At 40.4% G+C, this 19,401-nt stretch overlaps 2 protein-coding genes across 2 annotated transcripts; both read left to right on the top strand.

The window, feature by feature from the left end:
* The first annotated feature begins 7,011 nt into the window (after positions 1-7,011).
* On the top strand, positions 7,012-8,097 carry LOC146735464 (galactosylceramide sulfotransferase-like). Its single transcript, XM_085505868.1, has one exon. The coding sequence runs from the start codon at positions 7,012-7,014 to the stop codon at positions 8,095-8,097; it is 1,086 nt and encodes a 361-aa protein (XP_085361994.1).
* Positions 8,098-14,186: 6,089 nt separating this feature from the next.
* On the top strand, positions 14,187-16,061 carry LOC100374749 (uncharacterized). Its single transcript, XM_006824751.2, has one exon. The coding sequence runs from the start codon at positions 14,187-14,189 to the stop codon at positions 16,059-16,061; it is 1,875 nt and encodes a 624-aa protein (XP_006824814.2).
* The last annotated feature ends 3,340 nt before the right edge of the window (positions 16,062-19,401 follow it).

The following is a 19,401-nucleotide window of genomic DNA, read 5'->3' as shown; positions in this document are numbered from 1 at the left end:
TACATCTATTTCCAATACTTGTGAATATTGTTTTGTTCGTTATTGCAATCATTTGAGCATTGTTTGGTTGGTATTTCCCCGTCACCTCATATGAACTTATGACCTTTCGTTGTACTACCCGACATTTTTTAATCGTTTATTTGTTCGTGGATTCTCCTATTATTATGGGATGTATTATTATTAAAATAAATCGTGTCGTCTCGTTAAGATCTGAAATTCTAGCACTCGGGTTTGACCAATTTATATTGAATACAGATCGGTCTCTCTATGTCAGACATTTCTAGTAGTGTTCTATACGTATCGGGATAAGGAATAATTTAAGACTGGGATTTTCAGACTTTATGTTCAAATTTTATACAGAAGGTACTTTATTTTTACTTTTTAATCAAGAATCTGCAATGTAGTTTTATCATTAAATTCAATAGCCAGTGGATATGATGTCACAGTTTACCCACAACCCTTTGCTGTAGAATCAAGATGACGGGCTACATAATACTGTTGAAAAGTTGAATATCTAGAGAATGAAAAGTGATATAAAAAAAACTGTAAATTATGTTATGTTATGTGGAGCTCTTTCTTTTATGGAGCATTATGTTCTTTCAGATTAGTGTACGAGGATGCAATATGTGGCGTGAGATGAAAAGACAGTAAGAAATCTGCCAATACCTACAAATGATTACAAATTGCGATATTTTTAAATGATCGAAACAACTCTGCATTTCACGTTTTCATGGAACCATGCCATTCAAAGACTGGATGCTCTCGTGGTATGTGCCATGGTAGACAAGTAATTCCTAACTTCAATCCTGAAATTACGGCCAAACAAGCTTGGAAAATCATGAAATCTCTGTTTATATATTAAAACGGCTGTTTCCTTCCTCACAAAAAAGGAAACCAATATAATTACCCTGGTATCGTAATACGATATATAGGGCATGTACTCGTACATTGCAGTCTCGATATCCCAGTTTAAATAGAATAGTCGATATTTGGCAAGTGTTCGACAAACTGTGAGTAAAGTGAGGTATATCACAAGCACGCTTTGTTTATTCATTTTCGGTGACACGATGCAATACATACGCGCTGACGCCGTTTAATGCAACGCGTCTTTTATGTTCTTTGTAAAGTACCGTAAGACCGGAGGAGTTGGTGGACATCGTGTTTATATACTCACCACCCGTACAACGGTAACGTAACTGTATGATTAGTGTCATTAGACCACAGGAGACGCAAAAAAGATTCGAAACAAAATTAATCAGCCCAACAAAACAGACCTTTCAGTCGAATTAGACACTATATTGTGAAAGGAAAACAATAACGCATTAATAGTCATCTGAAGTGAAATAGAAAGCAAGAACGTAATCCAATGGTTTTACGACAGTATTCAGAATCAAGAAATACGTTCCGCAAATCTGGTCTGTTACGTTCTGTATCTATAATCATGTTCAAATCAAACGATCTTATTCACCGCATCGCTACATTGTTGTTACTGTGATACATTGCTGCCGCAGTGAATGGGAACATACGCTAAAACACACAGCTGTGTAAGTACACGATCGAGGGTGGATTTCACGAATAAACTCGATATATTTGATTTCAATACTATCATGAGTGCACTGGCCCCGGGCAGTTATAAATATTTGTCCTTTGTAAATTGTCGAACTATACACGTAAGCCATCCGCATTGCACGCATGTTAAGTTAGCGCTCGGTATGCAATGGTTTTAAATACCACGAGAATCTATATCACATTGTTAATGAAACTACCACTCACAATATGATGAAGATACGATCAGCGGGTCGACAGGTATACAGTATTTTATTATCTACTTTCACCAATATTTCTGTTTTATATAATCTTGTACTCTAATTTCCTTGGTAGGTTTGAATGCTTCAACCCTTTAGGGAAAAAATATTTCTCAATAATTTATTTCTTTTTGAAAATAAATAGGCACAATTTAATATTGGCTCCAATCAAAATACATATGGAAAATGCATTTTGTGAAGAGTGACCCATCCTTCTCTCGCAAGTTTCGTATCCGTTCATCTCCGAGTCGAGTCCGCGAAGGCAGTAAGCTCAAACATTATTCTTTGATGAATGTGAGAATAAATGGCTGTCATTCAAATAGACATGGGTGTGTCATTTAAATTAGTCACACATAATACTCACATTTAGGGGTTTATATTTACATTTGTCATTTACAAGTAATTGAATATGTTTTGAATCACCATTTTAGTCAATAATATGAAAAAGAAAAAAAAAAACAATTTCTACGTGGGTTCTTATTGGAAAGATTGTCCATTGGGACACAACTAATAGCGATAAGGCAGATATGGCCATTTTCAGTAGATTAGAATTACTCTGGTTGTATTTTGTATTTTCACTAAAATGTGCGTAATGGCGATTGTCATTAATGACGTCATATTGCTTTAGCGTCACAGTGTGTTCGTTTCTTTCTGTCCTCCAGTTATGTTTGCTGAGTATTTTAATTGGAGGTCTACTTGTCTATGTGAGTTTGAAGTTCGCTACAGAGAGAATGAAACTGATCAGTTCAACAGACAACGCTGATGAAAATATAGATACAAGTCGGTAAGAAAGTGTAACCATCATTATTGAACTTTAGAAAAAAACACGAGATAAGATCAGTCATTTGGCCAGCCACCTGTCTCCCTGACATCATAGACGTTGGATATTTAAGCAATAACCCCCGCCGAAGGCGGGTATACCACGAGATATTGCACAATTCACGACATATATGCACGAGCCGCAGGCGAGTGCATACATGGAGTGAATTGTGCAATATCAAGTGGTATACCCAACTTCGGCGGGGGTTATTGCTATAATATTATACCAGTATATTGACAATTCGATAAAACTTGTAAAAAAAGAGTTTACTTTCATCTCCTAAAAGATCATGATTATGGCCCTTGAACATGAATATTTATAAGAATAGTATGTAGTTGTATGCTGAATGCATACAAAAATTACATGCGCAACACAGTTCAAATCGAATACAAACTAATTTTTATTCCACATAAAAAAAAACATATCCACGTTGAATAGAGCAGCGTAAACACACAAATTAGCATAACAAAGGATGACCTTTCTGACCTTTTACTGGCGCGCAACGCGATTTGAAATACAGGGTCGTGTACAGTTTGGATCATTTTAACAACGGATTTTCCACGTTTTCATTCCGGTTTTTGTACAATTTGGACTGTAATTTGCCCATTGAAAGTACAGTTGTGAAATAAACCGGTGTTGTGACTCATCATACTACTTGTAACTGTGGATATTTGACGTTCAGCGGTACGCGGCGGGACGCGGTGTATCATGTACGGCGACCGGCACAGCGACCTCAATTCCAACATCTGACCTGGATACCTTTGGTCTCACCAAAGTCTTGTGACAGTATGACTGACAAGTTTTGTCGTTGTTCTGGGGTAAGTTTGATGGTGTAAGATCGGATTTTCGCATCGTTTTTGTGACACGTACATGATATGCCTTGTCTCAACTCCGGCCGAAAGACTTTGCACGCCGTCGCTCTAGTAATACAGTGGTTGGTGTACACTCGGCACAAATCTGTAGCTTTCGAAATTACCTTCATCATCTCCTGTAATTTATTTACCCATAGTGAAGAATTACAATACCATATATCGTCGTCGAATCCTGCGTTGTCCCGTGTTTTTTGAAACAGATGGCAATTACCCGGGTGCACTGCAATTTTGTCAGCTGCCGCTGCCGGACCGGTGGCATACATTTTTGCCTGTGACTCATAGTTTTTTTGTCCCCGTTCGGACGCAGTCCGAAAACGGGGACTTATGTTTTGCCCTGTGTGCGTCCGTCCGTCCGTCCGTGCGTCCGTCCGTCCGTGATCACCTGTATCTCGAACATGCATGGACCGATTAAGTTCAAACTTCACTCATACATCACACATTATATGGGACATATGCACATGCATTTTTTTGATGATCTGATTAACGATAGCCGAATAGCGGCCATTTTAAGGCCGAAAATGCATCAAAATCGCACATTTTCACCATTCCGGACCCGGATCTCAGTTATGCATGGACGGATTTTGTTCAAATTTGGTACATACATTAAACATAATAGGACCTTGATGCACGTCATTTTTTTTTTTGGATCGGGTTCGGAATGGCCGACTGGCGGCCATTTTGTTTTAAAGATTTCAGTTCTGGATTCGTATCAGAGACATGCTTGGATTGATCGAGTTCAAACTTCACACACACAAGGTACATCATGTCACAAATATGTATGTGCATTTGTTTCATGATCTCATTAACGATAGCCAAATGGCGGCCGCTTTAAGGCCGAAAATGCATTGAAATCGCACATTTTCACCATTCCGGACCCGGATCTCAGTTATGCATGGACGGATTTCATTCAAATTTGGTACATACATTAAACATAATAGGACCTTGATGCACGTCATTTTTTTTTCGGATCAAGTTCGAAATGGCCGACTGGCGGCCATTTTGTTTTAAAGAATTCAGTTCTGGATCCGTATCCGACACATGTCTGGATTGATCAAGTTCAAACTTCACACACACAAGGTACATCATGTCACAAATATGTATGTGCATTTGTTTCATGATCTCATTAACGATAGCCAAATGGGGGCCGCTTTAAGGCCGAAAATGCATTGAAATCGCACATTTTCACCATTCCGGACCCGTATCTCAGTTATGCATGGATGGATTTTGTTCAAATTTGGTACATACATTAAACATAATAGGACCTTGATGCACGTCTTTTTTTTTTCGCATCATGTTCGAAATGGCCGACTGGCGGCCATTTTGTTAAAGAATTCAGTTCTGGATCCGTATCCAAGACATGTCTGGATTGATCAAGTTCAAACTTTACACACACATGGTACATCATGTCACAAATAGATATGTGCATTTGTTTCATGATCTGCTTAACAATAGTGGAATGATGGCCATTTTAAGGCCGAAAATGCATCAAAATCACGTATTTTCACAATTCCAGAACCGGATCTCAGTCATGCATGGATGGATTTTGTTCAGATTTAGCACAATGTGTTGTACATATGCAGGTGCATTTCGGTCATGATCTGCTTTGAATGTATATGTCACTCAAATATGAACGGAACGGGGACGTGTCATTGACAATGACTTGTTTTTTTCATTTTTATGTCATTAAATCCCTCAATTATATCTTGTACTTAAAGATCATGTTTTCTTTGTTGGAAGTTCGCAATCCATCTCAAAGTAACAACACTGAGAACATAGCGTTCTGGCGTTCGTGTAGGCACCTCACGGTGTTAAGGGACGGTGGTTTAGGTTTGTGTGGCGAACGACAATCACCCAACGACCGACGCTCACAACTTGGATCCCACCATTAACAAAAAGCAATATTATAGTTATATAACTTTTCAAATGTTTTTAATTCAGTATTTTTTTTAATATTCTTCTAAAATTCAACCACTATATTTCCCTAAAAATCAAATAATACTGGTTTTATGTATTTCCGTATTAAACCTGTAGTCAATTCATGTTCCAGGGCCACTTGCTTTAGCCGTGCATTATCAGCCAATATACCATGGATTGCATATGCAAATTTTGTGTTTGGACCAATCAAATCAATGGATTAACGCCATCAATATACTGGTATAATATAATATACAATACATTGTAGGTGATTAGTATAACTAGTTAATTATAATATTATAAGCTCCATGATCTGTCTAAACCCTGGCTAAAATAAATACTAACTACACAGATAACTCGACCCCATATATAAATCATATATGATCTGGGTCAATCAGGGTTGTAAATACCCGGATGTCTTGTATAGTGCAACCAATCCAGGGCATGGAATGTAACTGAAATGGTGCATATTATGGTCTATCGCAATTTGGGGTAACATTGAAGCCCGTTTTCTTTTCTTATTCGTTTGATCATCTTTCGTGTCTGGATGTGTTTCTACTGTTCTTCAATATACGGCTTTATTTTAACGAAAAAATATGTTTTTTTGTTCGGTGACACAGTTCATGGTTAGTTTCTATCACTGAGTACCCGCAGATAAATGTTTATTTCTGCAGTATTTGTAAATTAAATCTCATCGTTATATTTTCTGTGTTTTGTGACGAAAGCGATGTCGTATGATATACAAATATCGGCTACAATCACATGACTTGAGTTAATTTCAATTAAAGCGCTGTGGTCGTCGCGCAGCGCGTGTTCCAATTTCATGTAAATAAACAATGGATTTTACGCGCGTTGTATACGTCGCTATGAGTCCCATATCGAACAGGACCCGGCACGACGACTGCCGCCCTTTAAATTATCGCTGATTCAAGTTGTGTGGGGACTGCCACAAACAGTAGGATCTTTAAATCTCATCAGATAGACTGTAGATACATCAGACAGTAGACGGTATACCAATATGCAATGCTCTAATGGTGAACACGCATTTATTCAGTTGTACACGAACACCATAAAGCTAGTTGAACACAACATAAGCTAGGACTTAATTAACACTCGTTCATCCTTCATAATGTTGTTAGAACTTCACTTGTGAAAACAGAATCACCGGCGGTTCACAACTAACCGACGCCTCCCGATCGTTACCGATTGTGACCCGCGTCCTTCCGGTGGTTTGTTATGAGAATCAGTTACCATCAGCCGGATTCACATCTACAAATTTTAATCCTTGGCGCCAAATAATCTGATTGGTTGTTTTGAGCACAGTCCCTCAAGTGTGGAGGGACTGTGTTTTGAGTGAGCCAATCAGGAAGAATACACACATATAAACGGATAGAAATGGCTGAATACAGGCCAAAGTGCGTTTTATTGTGTCACGAAAATAGCATACATATATAGAAACGTACCTACATCTATTCAATCTCGACAATAAACAATAATGAAATAAATCCGATAAAAAGGAGCGAAGTTTTGGTTAAATAACAAGAAAATATATGTGCTCACATGGTAACTACGATATATTGTTATTTTTTTACATTTCAGAATGATCACGAATGGCAAATTTGATATGAGGCTTGGACGTGAATGTATCGACTACGACTCAATCGTGTACATAAAAACGTACAAGACCGGCAGCACCACGCTATCGTCCATCATTAACCGTTACGGATACCAACGTAACCTGTCCTTCGTTCTCAACAGACAATTATCCAGAAACGGTCACATGCCTGATACATACATCACATCCACCAGTCCCAAAACGATGTTTCTTCCTCCGATGGGCGTGAAAATACGAGATTATGCAAATTATGTATATGACGTAGCCTCGGTCCACATGAAATACAATCGCACGGCGATTTTGAGTTTCATGCGAGGGCGCCCTCTGTTCATTACAATTTTAAGAGACCCTGTCGAACAGGTCGAATCGATGTTTGAATTTTTCAATTTTGGTGGTGATTTGGACATGGGAAAAAATAAAATTAATTTCTTGGAACTATTTTTCACTGACCCGAACTATTTTCGTAGTATTTTGCCGCATGGAGGTGTTGATGTCCGTAACAACCAGTTTTACTATCTTGGTCTTCCACCGCTTCAAATGGACAACGAGACACGCATCAATGAAACGATTCAAAAAATAGACAGTGAATTCGACTTGGTCTTGATTTTGGAGTATTTCGACGAATCTTTAATTATACTGAAGAATCTTCTCTGTTGGGACATGAAAGACATTTTGTACGTCGCAAAAAATGCTCGTAAAAATAAATCGAAGGACAATAAACTATCAACAGAATTGAAGAACAAGATTCGTCAATGGAACCGAGCCGATTCGCTCCTATACGAACATTTCCGATCAGTGCTTCGGCGAAAAATACAAGAATACGGGATTGAGTCTGAATTTCCAGGTAATTTGACTGATTTTAAACATAAACAAGGTCAAATGTTTGATACATGTGTTGACGAACCAGTTGAGACATTACGAAGTATTGAATATCAGGCTAAAACAAACTCGTCTGCTGTATGTAAGCAAATTACCATGGGATTCCAATCAATGTTTTTACATATTTGGTATAGGCAGCATAAAGCAACCATAGGATTTGATAATACACATCAATCAATTTTAGTACCTTAAAACGGGGTAGTCGTCACCTGCGCATGCGTCAAATGGCCATAGCGTGTAATTGTTTACAAGTGTCTACCCATGAGCCTTCGCGGTGTTAGCGTATGTTGTTTTCGTCGCTTCGGACATAATTTCCGCGCGTGCACTGGTGACGACCCTCCCACTTTAATTAAAGATTGCATCCGACTCCTGGATGTTTTTTCTTCAATAAATGTTTTACCAAACAACAGTTTTAACCAAAACGTTCTTTTCAAAGTTGCAGTTTAGACACTTATGCGGGAATTGGTGCAATTAAAAAAAATAGTCAGAAATCCTCGTGATCCAGAAAGATTGGCTGGGTTATTATAATAACTGTAAGTTCTGAAATAATAATATATGGTCACCGACAAAACGACCTCGAAAATTGATCAAAAATGCGTTTTTTGAATAGTTTACAATTGGTTTCCATGGCAGAAACATTCCATCATATTTAATTTTTGTTGGTGACTTGTGCTTTTAAAAAGTAATATAATACAATAATATTTTGGTGGGCGAAATAAATGAAAGTTGCGAAGACTACAGTTAGATACAAACGTGGTATCGTTTGTGCATTGTTTCCTTTGTCATATTCAACCTATATGGAACAAATAACTTAAATTTATTGTTCACGACAATTAAAATATCCAGCCATGCATGTTTGAACACAAGCCAAATAGGAAAATAAATAAATAAATATCGAAACTTTCTAGATATGCAATACTTCCTTGGGTGAAAGCATAGCCCTGTTTTCTAAGGTCTATGGTGAAAGCCAGGAAAGCCAATATTTAATATGACTGGCTAGTTGAAAATTTGAAAAATAAAGTGGAACATATGTATTTTGACATATTTTCGATTCAAAATGGGCATTAGCCTAGAACGAAAAGCTATTGCAGATATCATTGTTGCAATATACTAATATAAGTTCCTGGTATTTGCCCTTTTACATCATTTATTTGACAGAATCTTTCGTGCACCGAAATATCAAAAATTAACATATTGTTGACAGTAACAGACAATAGTACGTCATAATGCATGTACATTCTTCTGTTGGGTAAATTATAAATTATAATAATAACCATAAAAACACTTAACATGAAAAATTCGAGAAATTAAAAAAAAAACGCACAATAATATAATTCGAATATTTCTTTTGCGAGAATAATCGTACGTACTATCTTCATTGGCCTATTTGACAACAAAGTGATGGGGGGTCTAATTAACCTATCTTTTCTATGTCAATATAAATACCTCGTGTATCAAAAATTATAGCGGTCGTGTGTGTGTCAGTGACGTCATCGTCAATTAAAATGATACCAGTCTTATTACTATAATAATTTCAAGATGTTATCGGGTTGAGCATTTCCATTAGAAATGCGGGCATATGGGGCAATCAAAGTTCATCGATGTTTACACTGTATGTTGTGACGATCACCGATCACTGCGATATGATGGATGTAATGACACATTACGATTTATGGGCCTCGCTATGATTATTTACGAGGCGTGGCTAGGCTGGAATCGGAAAATAAAATAAAAGGAACGAAAAGTACTAGTACATTGAAACATGAGGTCTGTGAGTTTGGATTCGATCATAAAGTGACATTCAACGAGTGGTTTCTAATGTGTCAAGATTGTAGACGTATACCAGTCAATTATATGACGATGTTATTTCAATTACGAAATCGGCTGTATTATTTCCTGCTGCCCAACAAGTTGGTTCAATGCGTGTAGTGTGTTATGATATCCGAATAATGGAGATTTCCATTTAATGCTATTTAAAATGTAGCAATGTACAATAAAACAGACATACTATATTATGACAACTATTCATTTTGTATTGTTGAACGACTGATTAAACCATTATTATTCATTCAATTTGTAAGACAATGCCGACGTAATCCAGGAACACGTCGATAAAAAGGCAGATAAAACAGCGCCCTCTTATGATGAAATGATTGTCACAAGGTTCGTGATGGTATACATGCCGGGTTAAATTTAGGGTTTGGAGAAAAGGTATATTAAAATACAGCCAGAGGTAGGATTATTTCACAGCCGAGCTAGTAGACTTTGAAACACTTACACACCCCAAAACTCCATTCATAAAGAGACGCGTGCCATACGTGTGCCGGCTATTGATTACAAACACCGGTTAAGTGACTACCAAGAATGATAGCACCAGTGTATTGTGTAAGCAGATTCCAACTATGTTCAGTTGCCATGACAATGATTCCAGGTGGGGGACGTTATAAAAGGTCAAGGTAGACGCAGCCGCGGGAGAGAACATTAAGAACTGAGGCAGCGACAGCAACCGGAGCCAGCCTTGTGTTGCGAGTGAACGGGGAGAGTTAGTTCATCCCCACGTGGTGTGCAAGCTACTCGCTTAGTCGACGGACGTTGTGTAGATACAGTGGAAGACTGGGCTCCTTTTCTACGTGCTGTTCCACGGAACTTTTGTGTTCGACACGAATCCTACAAGGTATCCTACGAGAAACCAGGCCTGAGTATCGAACTGAATCTACATGTAGCAACGTTTCTACTATAACCCGACAGAAGCCGGTAATTATCACGCTCATTACACGCACATTAGGCTAGAGACCATTGGCTGTGTTTTGAATGTATTTTGGGTAACTATTTGGCTAATTTAGTGGTTAAATTATTGTATTCTTATTTGAAATTGTAACAGTATTAGTTTAATTGTATTTTGTGACAGCCCGTTTCCTGCTTCAACGTTTCGCACGCACGTCGGCGCAGTTAAGTAGCGGCGTCGTTCCATACGTAAAAGGTGCATTGCCTATTGTGAATCATCCCGGTTTCGGGTTGAGTAAACTGGTTATTCATGGGACGCCACTGCTTTATCCTGCCCTGACATGCGTGTTAATTTTTCCTATTGTACAGCGACCTATATCTTTGTTACGTTGATTCATATCAGCGAATTCTGTGTATCATAACCGGTTGTACAATTAAACCATCCTTTACGATATTACTGTGCATTTAATTGTGTGCGAGTGGGTCTGGTACTACAATAAGTTGTACAGGGAACAATCCAGGCATTAGCTGGCTTATTTTCGATATTTCAATCAGTAGGGTGTCAAAGAACCCACAACACGAGGTGAAGGCGTGCCTCTTATCACTTTGTGGTCGGATGCTAGCCTACCCCGTGACAAATGGTGTCAGAAGTGGGATCTGCTTTATGATAAAACAAAACAAATATTGTTAAGCAGATAATTATCGGTGCGAGGAAAATCATTTTAACTTAAAACCTGCCAGCTTACGCGATTGATTCCCCGACCAGTCTCACACGGGCACATTGTGAATAGCGATTTAATAATAAGTGTACATTATGGCAACAAACGTTATCACAACGCCAAAGGGACGGGGTAGAATACTATCGCCTTCATTTCGGGACATTGCTCCTAGTACTGTCGGCGAAATTAAACAGGGCGAGGAATTGGGTTATCAGGGGGCAGATTTAGATAAATATGTCCGTTCTACATTTAAACAAATGCAAGACCAAGAACGAACTGAACGTTTGGCTCAAAGAGAAAGGGACCACAAGGAACGTTTGGCTGAAAGAGAAAGCCAAGCGCGTTTGGTCGAAAAAGAACTGGAACTGACAAGGCTAAAAATGGAAATGTTCAAAACGGGACAATCTACATCTGAATCCAAAACCTCTCCCTTTTCAATTAAAATTAAAGCCCCTCCTGATTTTGTGCAAGGAGATGACATGGATGTGTATATAAGGCGTTTTGAAATATTTGCTAATAATTGCCAATGGAGCCAAGATGTATGGGGGGGTCGCATTTAGTGGGCAGTTGTCGGGGAAGGCGTTGGCTATATATAATGCATTGGATGTTGAGCAGACTAAGGATTGGGCGAGTGTGAAATGCGCTATGCTAAAAGCATACAATCTTACCGAGGAAGGGTATAGGGAGAAATTTAGACAATCTAGACCTGCTAAGTTTGAAACGGCTACCCAATTTGTCGTTAGGCTAAAACATTATTTGGCACGATGGGTTGAACTGTCTGGCATTGAAAATACAGCGGAGGCATTAATAGATTTAATTGCACAGGAGCAATACCTGTCCACTTGCAGTTATGAAGTTGTGATGCATGTCAGAGAGCATGCGTGCAATACTGTGGGTGAGATGGCTACCTGTGTTGATCGTCGTGATGAAAGTCGACACTACACTGGTATGAACCATAAAACACCGCGTGTAGAAAAACCATCCAAAAATACTAGTCAGTTACCCAGTCGTGCACAGGGCTTAGAAGCGACAGGGGGTCAACAGTCAAAATGTAAACCAGTATGCCATCGGTGTGGTAAGCTGGGGCACATGAAGACTAAATGCTGGTCAACACGTGATGCTAAAGGCAACATATTGACAGTTGGGGCATGCATGAATACTCGTAGCGTCCTTAATGCCTCATCTGACAAATCTACTGTGGCTAATAGGGCAAGTACCTCAGTGCTGATCACCGAGAGCAAACAGATGCAAATGACTAAAATTGGAGATAAGGTTCTGCCTGTGCCTGCTATGATGGGGATTGGTATCAGTGAGGTGGCTGAGACTATATCCATGCCTATTGCAGTGGGCACAGTGAATGGTCATAAGGTGAGTGTTCTCCGTGACACTGGTTGTAGTGGGGTAACAGTACGAACCAGTTTGGTGCACCCATCGCAAATGAGTGATGAGGAGGGCACTTGCATACTAATTGACGGTTCTAGAATTAGAACAGGTATAGCAGAGTTGGAAGTCCAAACGCCTTACTACACTGGACCTGTGAGAGCACTCTGTTTCAAATCTCCAATATGGGACCTGGTTATCGGTAACATAGAGGGCGCTAGGGAACCCTTTAACCCCGACCTAGGTCAAGATGGAGGGAGGTCGAACATGGTGAACAATCGTTATTTGTATAGAGGAACCCCATGTAATGAAACAGTGTCAGAGTTACAGAGACACAATAAGGCAGGGAGGCAGTTTCATGCCCCCATAAGGCCGGGTGTCCAAGGTAAGGCGTGCAATGGTCAGAGCCAGAGCCCCGACAATGGTCGGAGCCAGAGCCCCGACAATGGTCGGAGCCAGAGCCCCGACAATGGTCGGAGCCAGAGCCCCGACAATGGTCGGAGCCAGAGCCCCGACAATGGTCGGAGCCAGAGCCCCGACAATGGTCGGAGCCAGAGCCCCGACAATGGTCGGAGCCAGAGCCCCGACAATGGTCGGAGCCAGAGCCCCGACAATGGTCGGAGCCAGAGCCCCGACAATGGTCGGAGCCAGAGCCCCGACAATGGTCGGAGCCAGAGCCCCGACAATGGTCGGAGCCAGAGCCCCGACAATGGTCGGAGCCAGAGCCCCGACAATGGTCGGAGCCAGAGCCCCGACAATGGTCGGAGCCAGAGCCCCGACAATGGTCGGAGCCAGAGCCCCGACAATGGTCGGAGCCAGAGCCCCGACAATGGTCGGAGCCAGAGCGAGATGGAAATAAGGTCACATGCCCTTACTGATCATGGTGTTAATCGCAGGGAAATCCTAACTTGTGGGGAGATAAGAACTGAATATTCTACCCAAACCCCAGAAAAGAGTAACTCGATTGATGCGGTGCAGGGCGTTTTGACAAGGTCCCAGTTTTGGGGTGGGGACAAACTCAAGGCACCTCTTAAGGTCCTAACACGCCCAAATAATACATTGGTCACGACAGAAGAGTTAAAAGCAACACAAAAACGTGATCCAACTTTGAAGCGAGCCCGGGAATTGGCTACGAAGGGAGTGGAAATCAATACAGGCACTTCAAATATCTGTTGTTTCCTTTTTAAAAAAGGATTGTTGTATCGTCATTTCCACTCTCCGTCATTAGAATTTGGGAGGACTTTTAAACAACTGGTGGTGCCATCAGCTTTTCGTCTGGAAGTTATGAAGCTGGGGCATGACTCAATCCTTGCAGGCCATTTGGGTACCCAGAAAACTATGATTAAGATTTTTACCCAGTTTTATTGGCCAGCAATGCATGAATAAATTAAAAGATCATGCGACATTTGTCAACGTACCATCCCAAAAGGGAAAATAGGGAAGGTCCCTCTTGGTACAATGCCATTAATAGATGTACCATTTAAAAGGGTGGCGATGGATCTTGTAGGGCCCATCAAACCAGCCACTACAAAGGGTCATCAATATATCTTAACTGTGGTCGATTACGCAACTCGTTACCCAGAGGCTTCACATCTGAAACGGATTTCAACAGAAGTTGTAGCTGAGGCATTATTCACTATATATTGTAGAGTAGGATTTCCAGAACAAGTACTTACAGACCAGGGTACACAGTTTGTGAGTGATGTGATGAGGGAGGTCAGTAGGCTGTTGTCAATCAAGCAGCTAACCACTACTCCATACCACCCTCAATGCAATGGCCTTGTAGAGCGTTTTAACTCCACTTTAAAGGGCATGCTCAAGCGCACGTGTAGTGAACGCCCGAAAGATTGGGATCGGTATATAGCACCTTTGTTGTTTGCGTACCGCGAGGCTCCTCAGGCTAGTTTAGGCTTTTCCCCCTTCGAACTATTGTATGGCAGGACCGTAAGAGGCCCTATGACCATACTTAGAGAATTGTGGACAGGGGAGGCTACCAGTCCTGAAGTCCTCAATACCTATGAGTATGTGCTTAATCTGAGAAATCGATTAGAAACTACTTGTCAGATAGCACAGCAGGAACTAACAAAGTCAAGTGAGAGGTATAGATCGCATTTCGACAAAAAAACTAAACCTCGGAAGTTCGAAGTTGGTGACCAGGTTTTGCTTTTGCTACCCACCTCTGCAGACAAACTGCGTATGCAATGGCAAGGTCCATATAAAATTAAAGAGCGGGTAGGGCAGGTGGACTATCGCATAGACAAAAATGGTAAACTGAAGTTGTATCATATCAACATGTTAAAAAAGTATGAGGAAAGAAGGAGTTTTGACAACTGTGAGAAAGATTCTATCACACATTCACAAGTGGGTACTGCAGGGCTATTAACATGCGTATCTACTGGCATGGTTGTAACCCCACCAGATGATCAGAGAGAGGATGGTCCTGAATGTCGGTCTCCTGACATAATAGAATTTGTGCCCCTTTTAGGGGAGGAGACAATTGAAGATGTGCACTTAGGCCCAGATCTCTTGGAGAGTCAGGTAATGGAAATCAAATTAATTTTGAGAAAGTTTACAAAAACTTTAACAGACTTGCCTGGACAGTCGAAGGTTGGGTGCCATGATATAAAGTTGACGACAGATCAACCAATCAAGTGCAAGGCATATGCAAACCCCTTCGCAACCCAGAAGTTGGTCATTAAGGAAGTGGAAGATATGTTAAAGATGGGCATCATAGAACGGTCAGATTCACCCTATGCTGCTCCTATTGTCTTGATTAAGAAAAAAGACGGAAAGATTCGTTTTTGTACAGACTTCCGTCGTCTTAATCAAATAACAGTCTTCGATGCCGAACCAATGCCTAACCCTGAGGAGTTATTCTCCAATCTTGCTGAGGGTCGATACTTGACAAAACTTGACTTGACCAAGGGTTTTTGGCAAATACCCTTGACCCCTGGGTCAAAACCTAAAACTGCTTTTCTCACTCCACTTGGGTTGTTCCAGTATAGGGTTATGCCCTTTGGCTTGGTCAATAGTCCCAGTACGTTCTCGAGAATGATGAGGGTTATTCTCGGGGGTATGCATGGAAAGGTCGTCAATCTGGTAGACGATATATTGATATACAATAAACTATGGGAAGATCATGTATGCACCCTTGTTGAGGTTCTACAGCGTCTTCAAGAGGCTGGTTTAACAGTTAAACCATCAACATGTTATATTGGTTTTTCTCAACTTGAATTTGTCGGCCACGTCGTAGGCATGGTGAGTTGCGGACCATGCCCAGTAAAATCAATGCCATGCAAAATGCGCGAAGACCAGAAACAGTTACCCAAGTAAGGGCCCTGCTAGGATATGCGGGATATTATCGCAAATTTGTACCCAATTTCACAGCTATCGCTGCTCCTTTGTACGATCTAACCCGAAAAGGTCTGCCGAAAAAAGTAATTTGGGAGAAGGTTCATCAGCTCGCCTTTGAACAACTAAAACATGCTCTTAGCAATCCCCCAATCCTTAAATTGCCAGACTTTAATCGTACATTTGTTCTGAGAACTGATGCTGTTGAAGTGGTGCTAGGGGCGGTTCTGCTTCAATATTACGATGAAGTAGCCTTTCCTGTGGCATTTGCAAGCCGAAAACTAACTAAAGCAGAGGTAAAATTATGCGGTAATAGAGAAGGAATGTCTTGCGTTAATATGGGGCCTGCGAAAATTTCAACAGTACCTTCATACTGCTAGTTTCTGGATTGAAACCGATCACAAACCACTGATATATATGAAAAGTGCAAAATTTACTAATAGCAGGATTATGAGATGGGCGTTGTATATGCAATCATTTTCATATCGAATTATAGCAATTAAAGGTAGTCACAATATAGGCGCGGATTACCTTAGTAGGAGTTCAGACAAAGGTATGTTGGGTTAAATTAAATATCAATTGCTTTAGAATAAAACTTGTGGGCTGTAGGCATAATCATGGTCTATGATTACGACTTGGTATGGGGTATGTCACAAGGTTCGTGATGGTATACATGCCGGGTTAAATTTAGGGTTTGGAGAAAAGGTATATTAAAATACAGCCAGAGGTAGGATTATTTCACAGCCGAGCTAGTAGACTTTGAAACACTTACACACCCCAAAACTCCATTCATAAAGAGACGCGTGCCATACGTGTGCCGGCTATTGATTACAAACACCGGTTAAGTGACTACCAAGAATGATAGCACCAGTGTATTGTGTAAGCAGATTCCAACCATGTTCAGTTGCCATGACAATGATTCCAGGTGGGGGACGTTATAAAAGGTCAAGGTAGACGCAGCCGCGGGAGAGAACATTAAGAACTGAGGCAGCGACAGCAACCGGAGCCAGCCTTGTGTTGCGAGTGAACGGGGAGAGTTAGTTCATCCCCACGTGGTGTGCAAGCTACTCGCTTAGTCGACGGACGTTGTGTAGATACAGTGGAAGACTGGGCTCCTTTTCTACGTGCTGTTCCACGGAACTTTTGTGTTCGACACGAATCCTACAAGGTATCCTACGAGAAACCAGGCCTGAGTATCGAACTGAATCTACATGTAGCAACGTTTCTACTATAACCCGACAGAAGCCGGTAATTATCACGCTCATTACACGCACATTAGGCTAGGGACCATTGGCTGTGTTTTGAATGTATTTTGGGTAACTATTTGGCTAATTTAGTGGTTAAATTATTGTATTCTTATTTGAAATTGTAACAGTATTAGTTTAATTGTATTTTGTGACAGCCCGTTTCCTGCTTCAACGTTTCGCACGCACGTCGGCGCAGTTAAGTAGCGGCGTCGTTCCATACGTAAAAGGTGCATTGCCTATTGTGAATCATCCCGGTTTCGGGTTGAGTAAACTGGTTATTCATGGGACGCCACTGCTTTATCCTGCCCTGACATGCGTGTTAATTTTTCCTATTGTACAGCGACCTATATCTTTGTTACGTTGATTCATATCAGCGAATTCTGTGTATCATAACCGGTTGTACAATTAAACCATCCTTTACGATATTACTGTGCATTTAATTGTGTGCGAGTGGGTCTGGTACTACAATAAGTTGTACAGGGAACAATCCAGGCATTAGCTGGCTTATTTTCGATATTTCAATCAGTAGGGTGTCAAAGAACCCACAACACGAGGTGAAGGCGTGCCTCTTATCACTTTGTGGTCGGATGCTAGCCTACCCCGTGACAATGATGAAACTGGAAAAAAAAAATCGTCCCATTTTTGAAAAACAATTTGACCCGAATCATTTGCTGTGAGGCCTTGGAAACTTCGTCAAATAAAAAAAAACATAGTGTTGCCCTTAGAAGATTTGTCAACTAGAAAATGTACCTGGCGAAGGACACTTTGTTTAATTACGGTTATTTATGTATTTGTGTTTAACCATCTAAAAAGCGTTTTGTGTTGTAGTTTGGTACATAGACAAATGGCATAAAGGGAACAAAAGTGCGTCGGAATATACGACATCTCGTCTCTGATTCAAACAGTTCAAATGTTGTAGACTAAGCTCAATTATGTTATAAATGAATTTGAAAATATGACTCTGGTTATCTGGTATTACAAATGTTATCAAATAATATGAGTTCACACTCTACCACACCATAAAACCACGCACACACTGGTAATCAGAGTATAATACCGTTTCCACGAGCACACGGATCTCGGGATGTATAATCAAATCTGTAGAGTAACTACGTATACATAAATAAAGGAAATTGAAAACTACTAGTAACGATCATGCATAGAATATTAATAATACGATCCCTGTAAACGCCGCAGATACCGTGCTGAAAAAAAAACAGAGATAAAAACCCGTATGACGAAGGGACTAAAAACCTCTGGAAATCTGCACCCGCCACATGCTCGAATGCACCTGAGGGAGGGTGGCGGGTTTCACCACTTGCTATGCATGTAGTGGAATTGTAAATCTACGTGTATGCTTAACGCAATAAACAAATAATGCTGTTATTTTAACTTCGAAAATACTCGGAAATACTTTCTGGATGGAGTGTAGAACACAAAGCTGCTAAATGCTATGTGGCAATGCGTAGATTGACAAAACTGTCCAATTACACCCTAGCCACCGCGGTATGCGAGGAGCGCCCTCTAGAGACATCCATTTCCTGCTATACTGCGTACAGAAAGAAATTTCTTGTGAATTGGTATTGTAACCAGTAATACTGTGTTAGATGGGAGAACTACCATCTCACAAATTTGTAATGTATCCGATGGAGTTCGACAGGGATGAGTATTTTTTCCAGCACTGTTTAGCATTTATATGAATGGATCACAGCGCAGAACTCAATAGCATGCCATGAGGTTGTTGGTGATAAGGATATAAACAGTTTGAGCTACACAGATGATATGAGTGTAATTGCGCCCTCTTTAAAAGGTTTACACAAAATTTTACATATATACGCTGATGATAACTCAAATAAGCCTAAATAAATGCATTTCTACGTCGCAATCGTATGACCAATTGTCCACCATTGTATTCACATGTTGTATATAACAATGTTCAATTTGTTGACCAGTTTAAAGCGCGGTAGTCGTCATGCTGCGCATGTTCGACATTTGTGTTGATAAACATTGATTTTCCCACAATTCAATGCGGTCTTCAAATAGAAATCACAAGTATGAGGTTTGACCTGGGCGCG

The sequence above is a fragment of the Saccoglossus kowalevskii genome, chromosome 12 (genome assembly GCF_978046115.1).
Source record: "Saccoglossus kowalevskii chromosome 12, keSacKowa6.1, whole genome shotgun sequence".
NCBI lineage: Eukaryota > Metazoa > Hemichordata > Enteropneusta > Harrimaniidae > Saccoglossus > Saccoglossus kowalevskii.
This window is presented reverse-complemented; position numbering and strand designations above follow the sequence as displayed.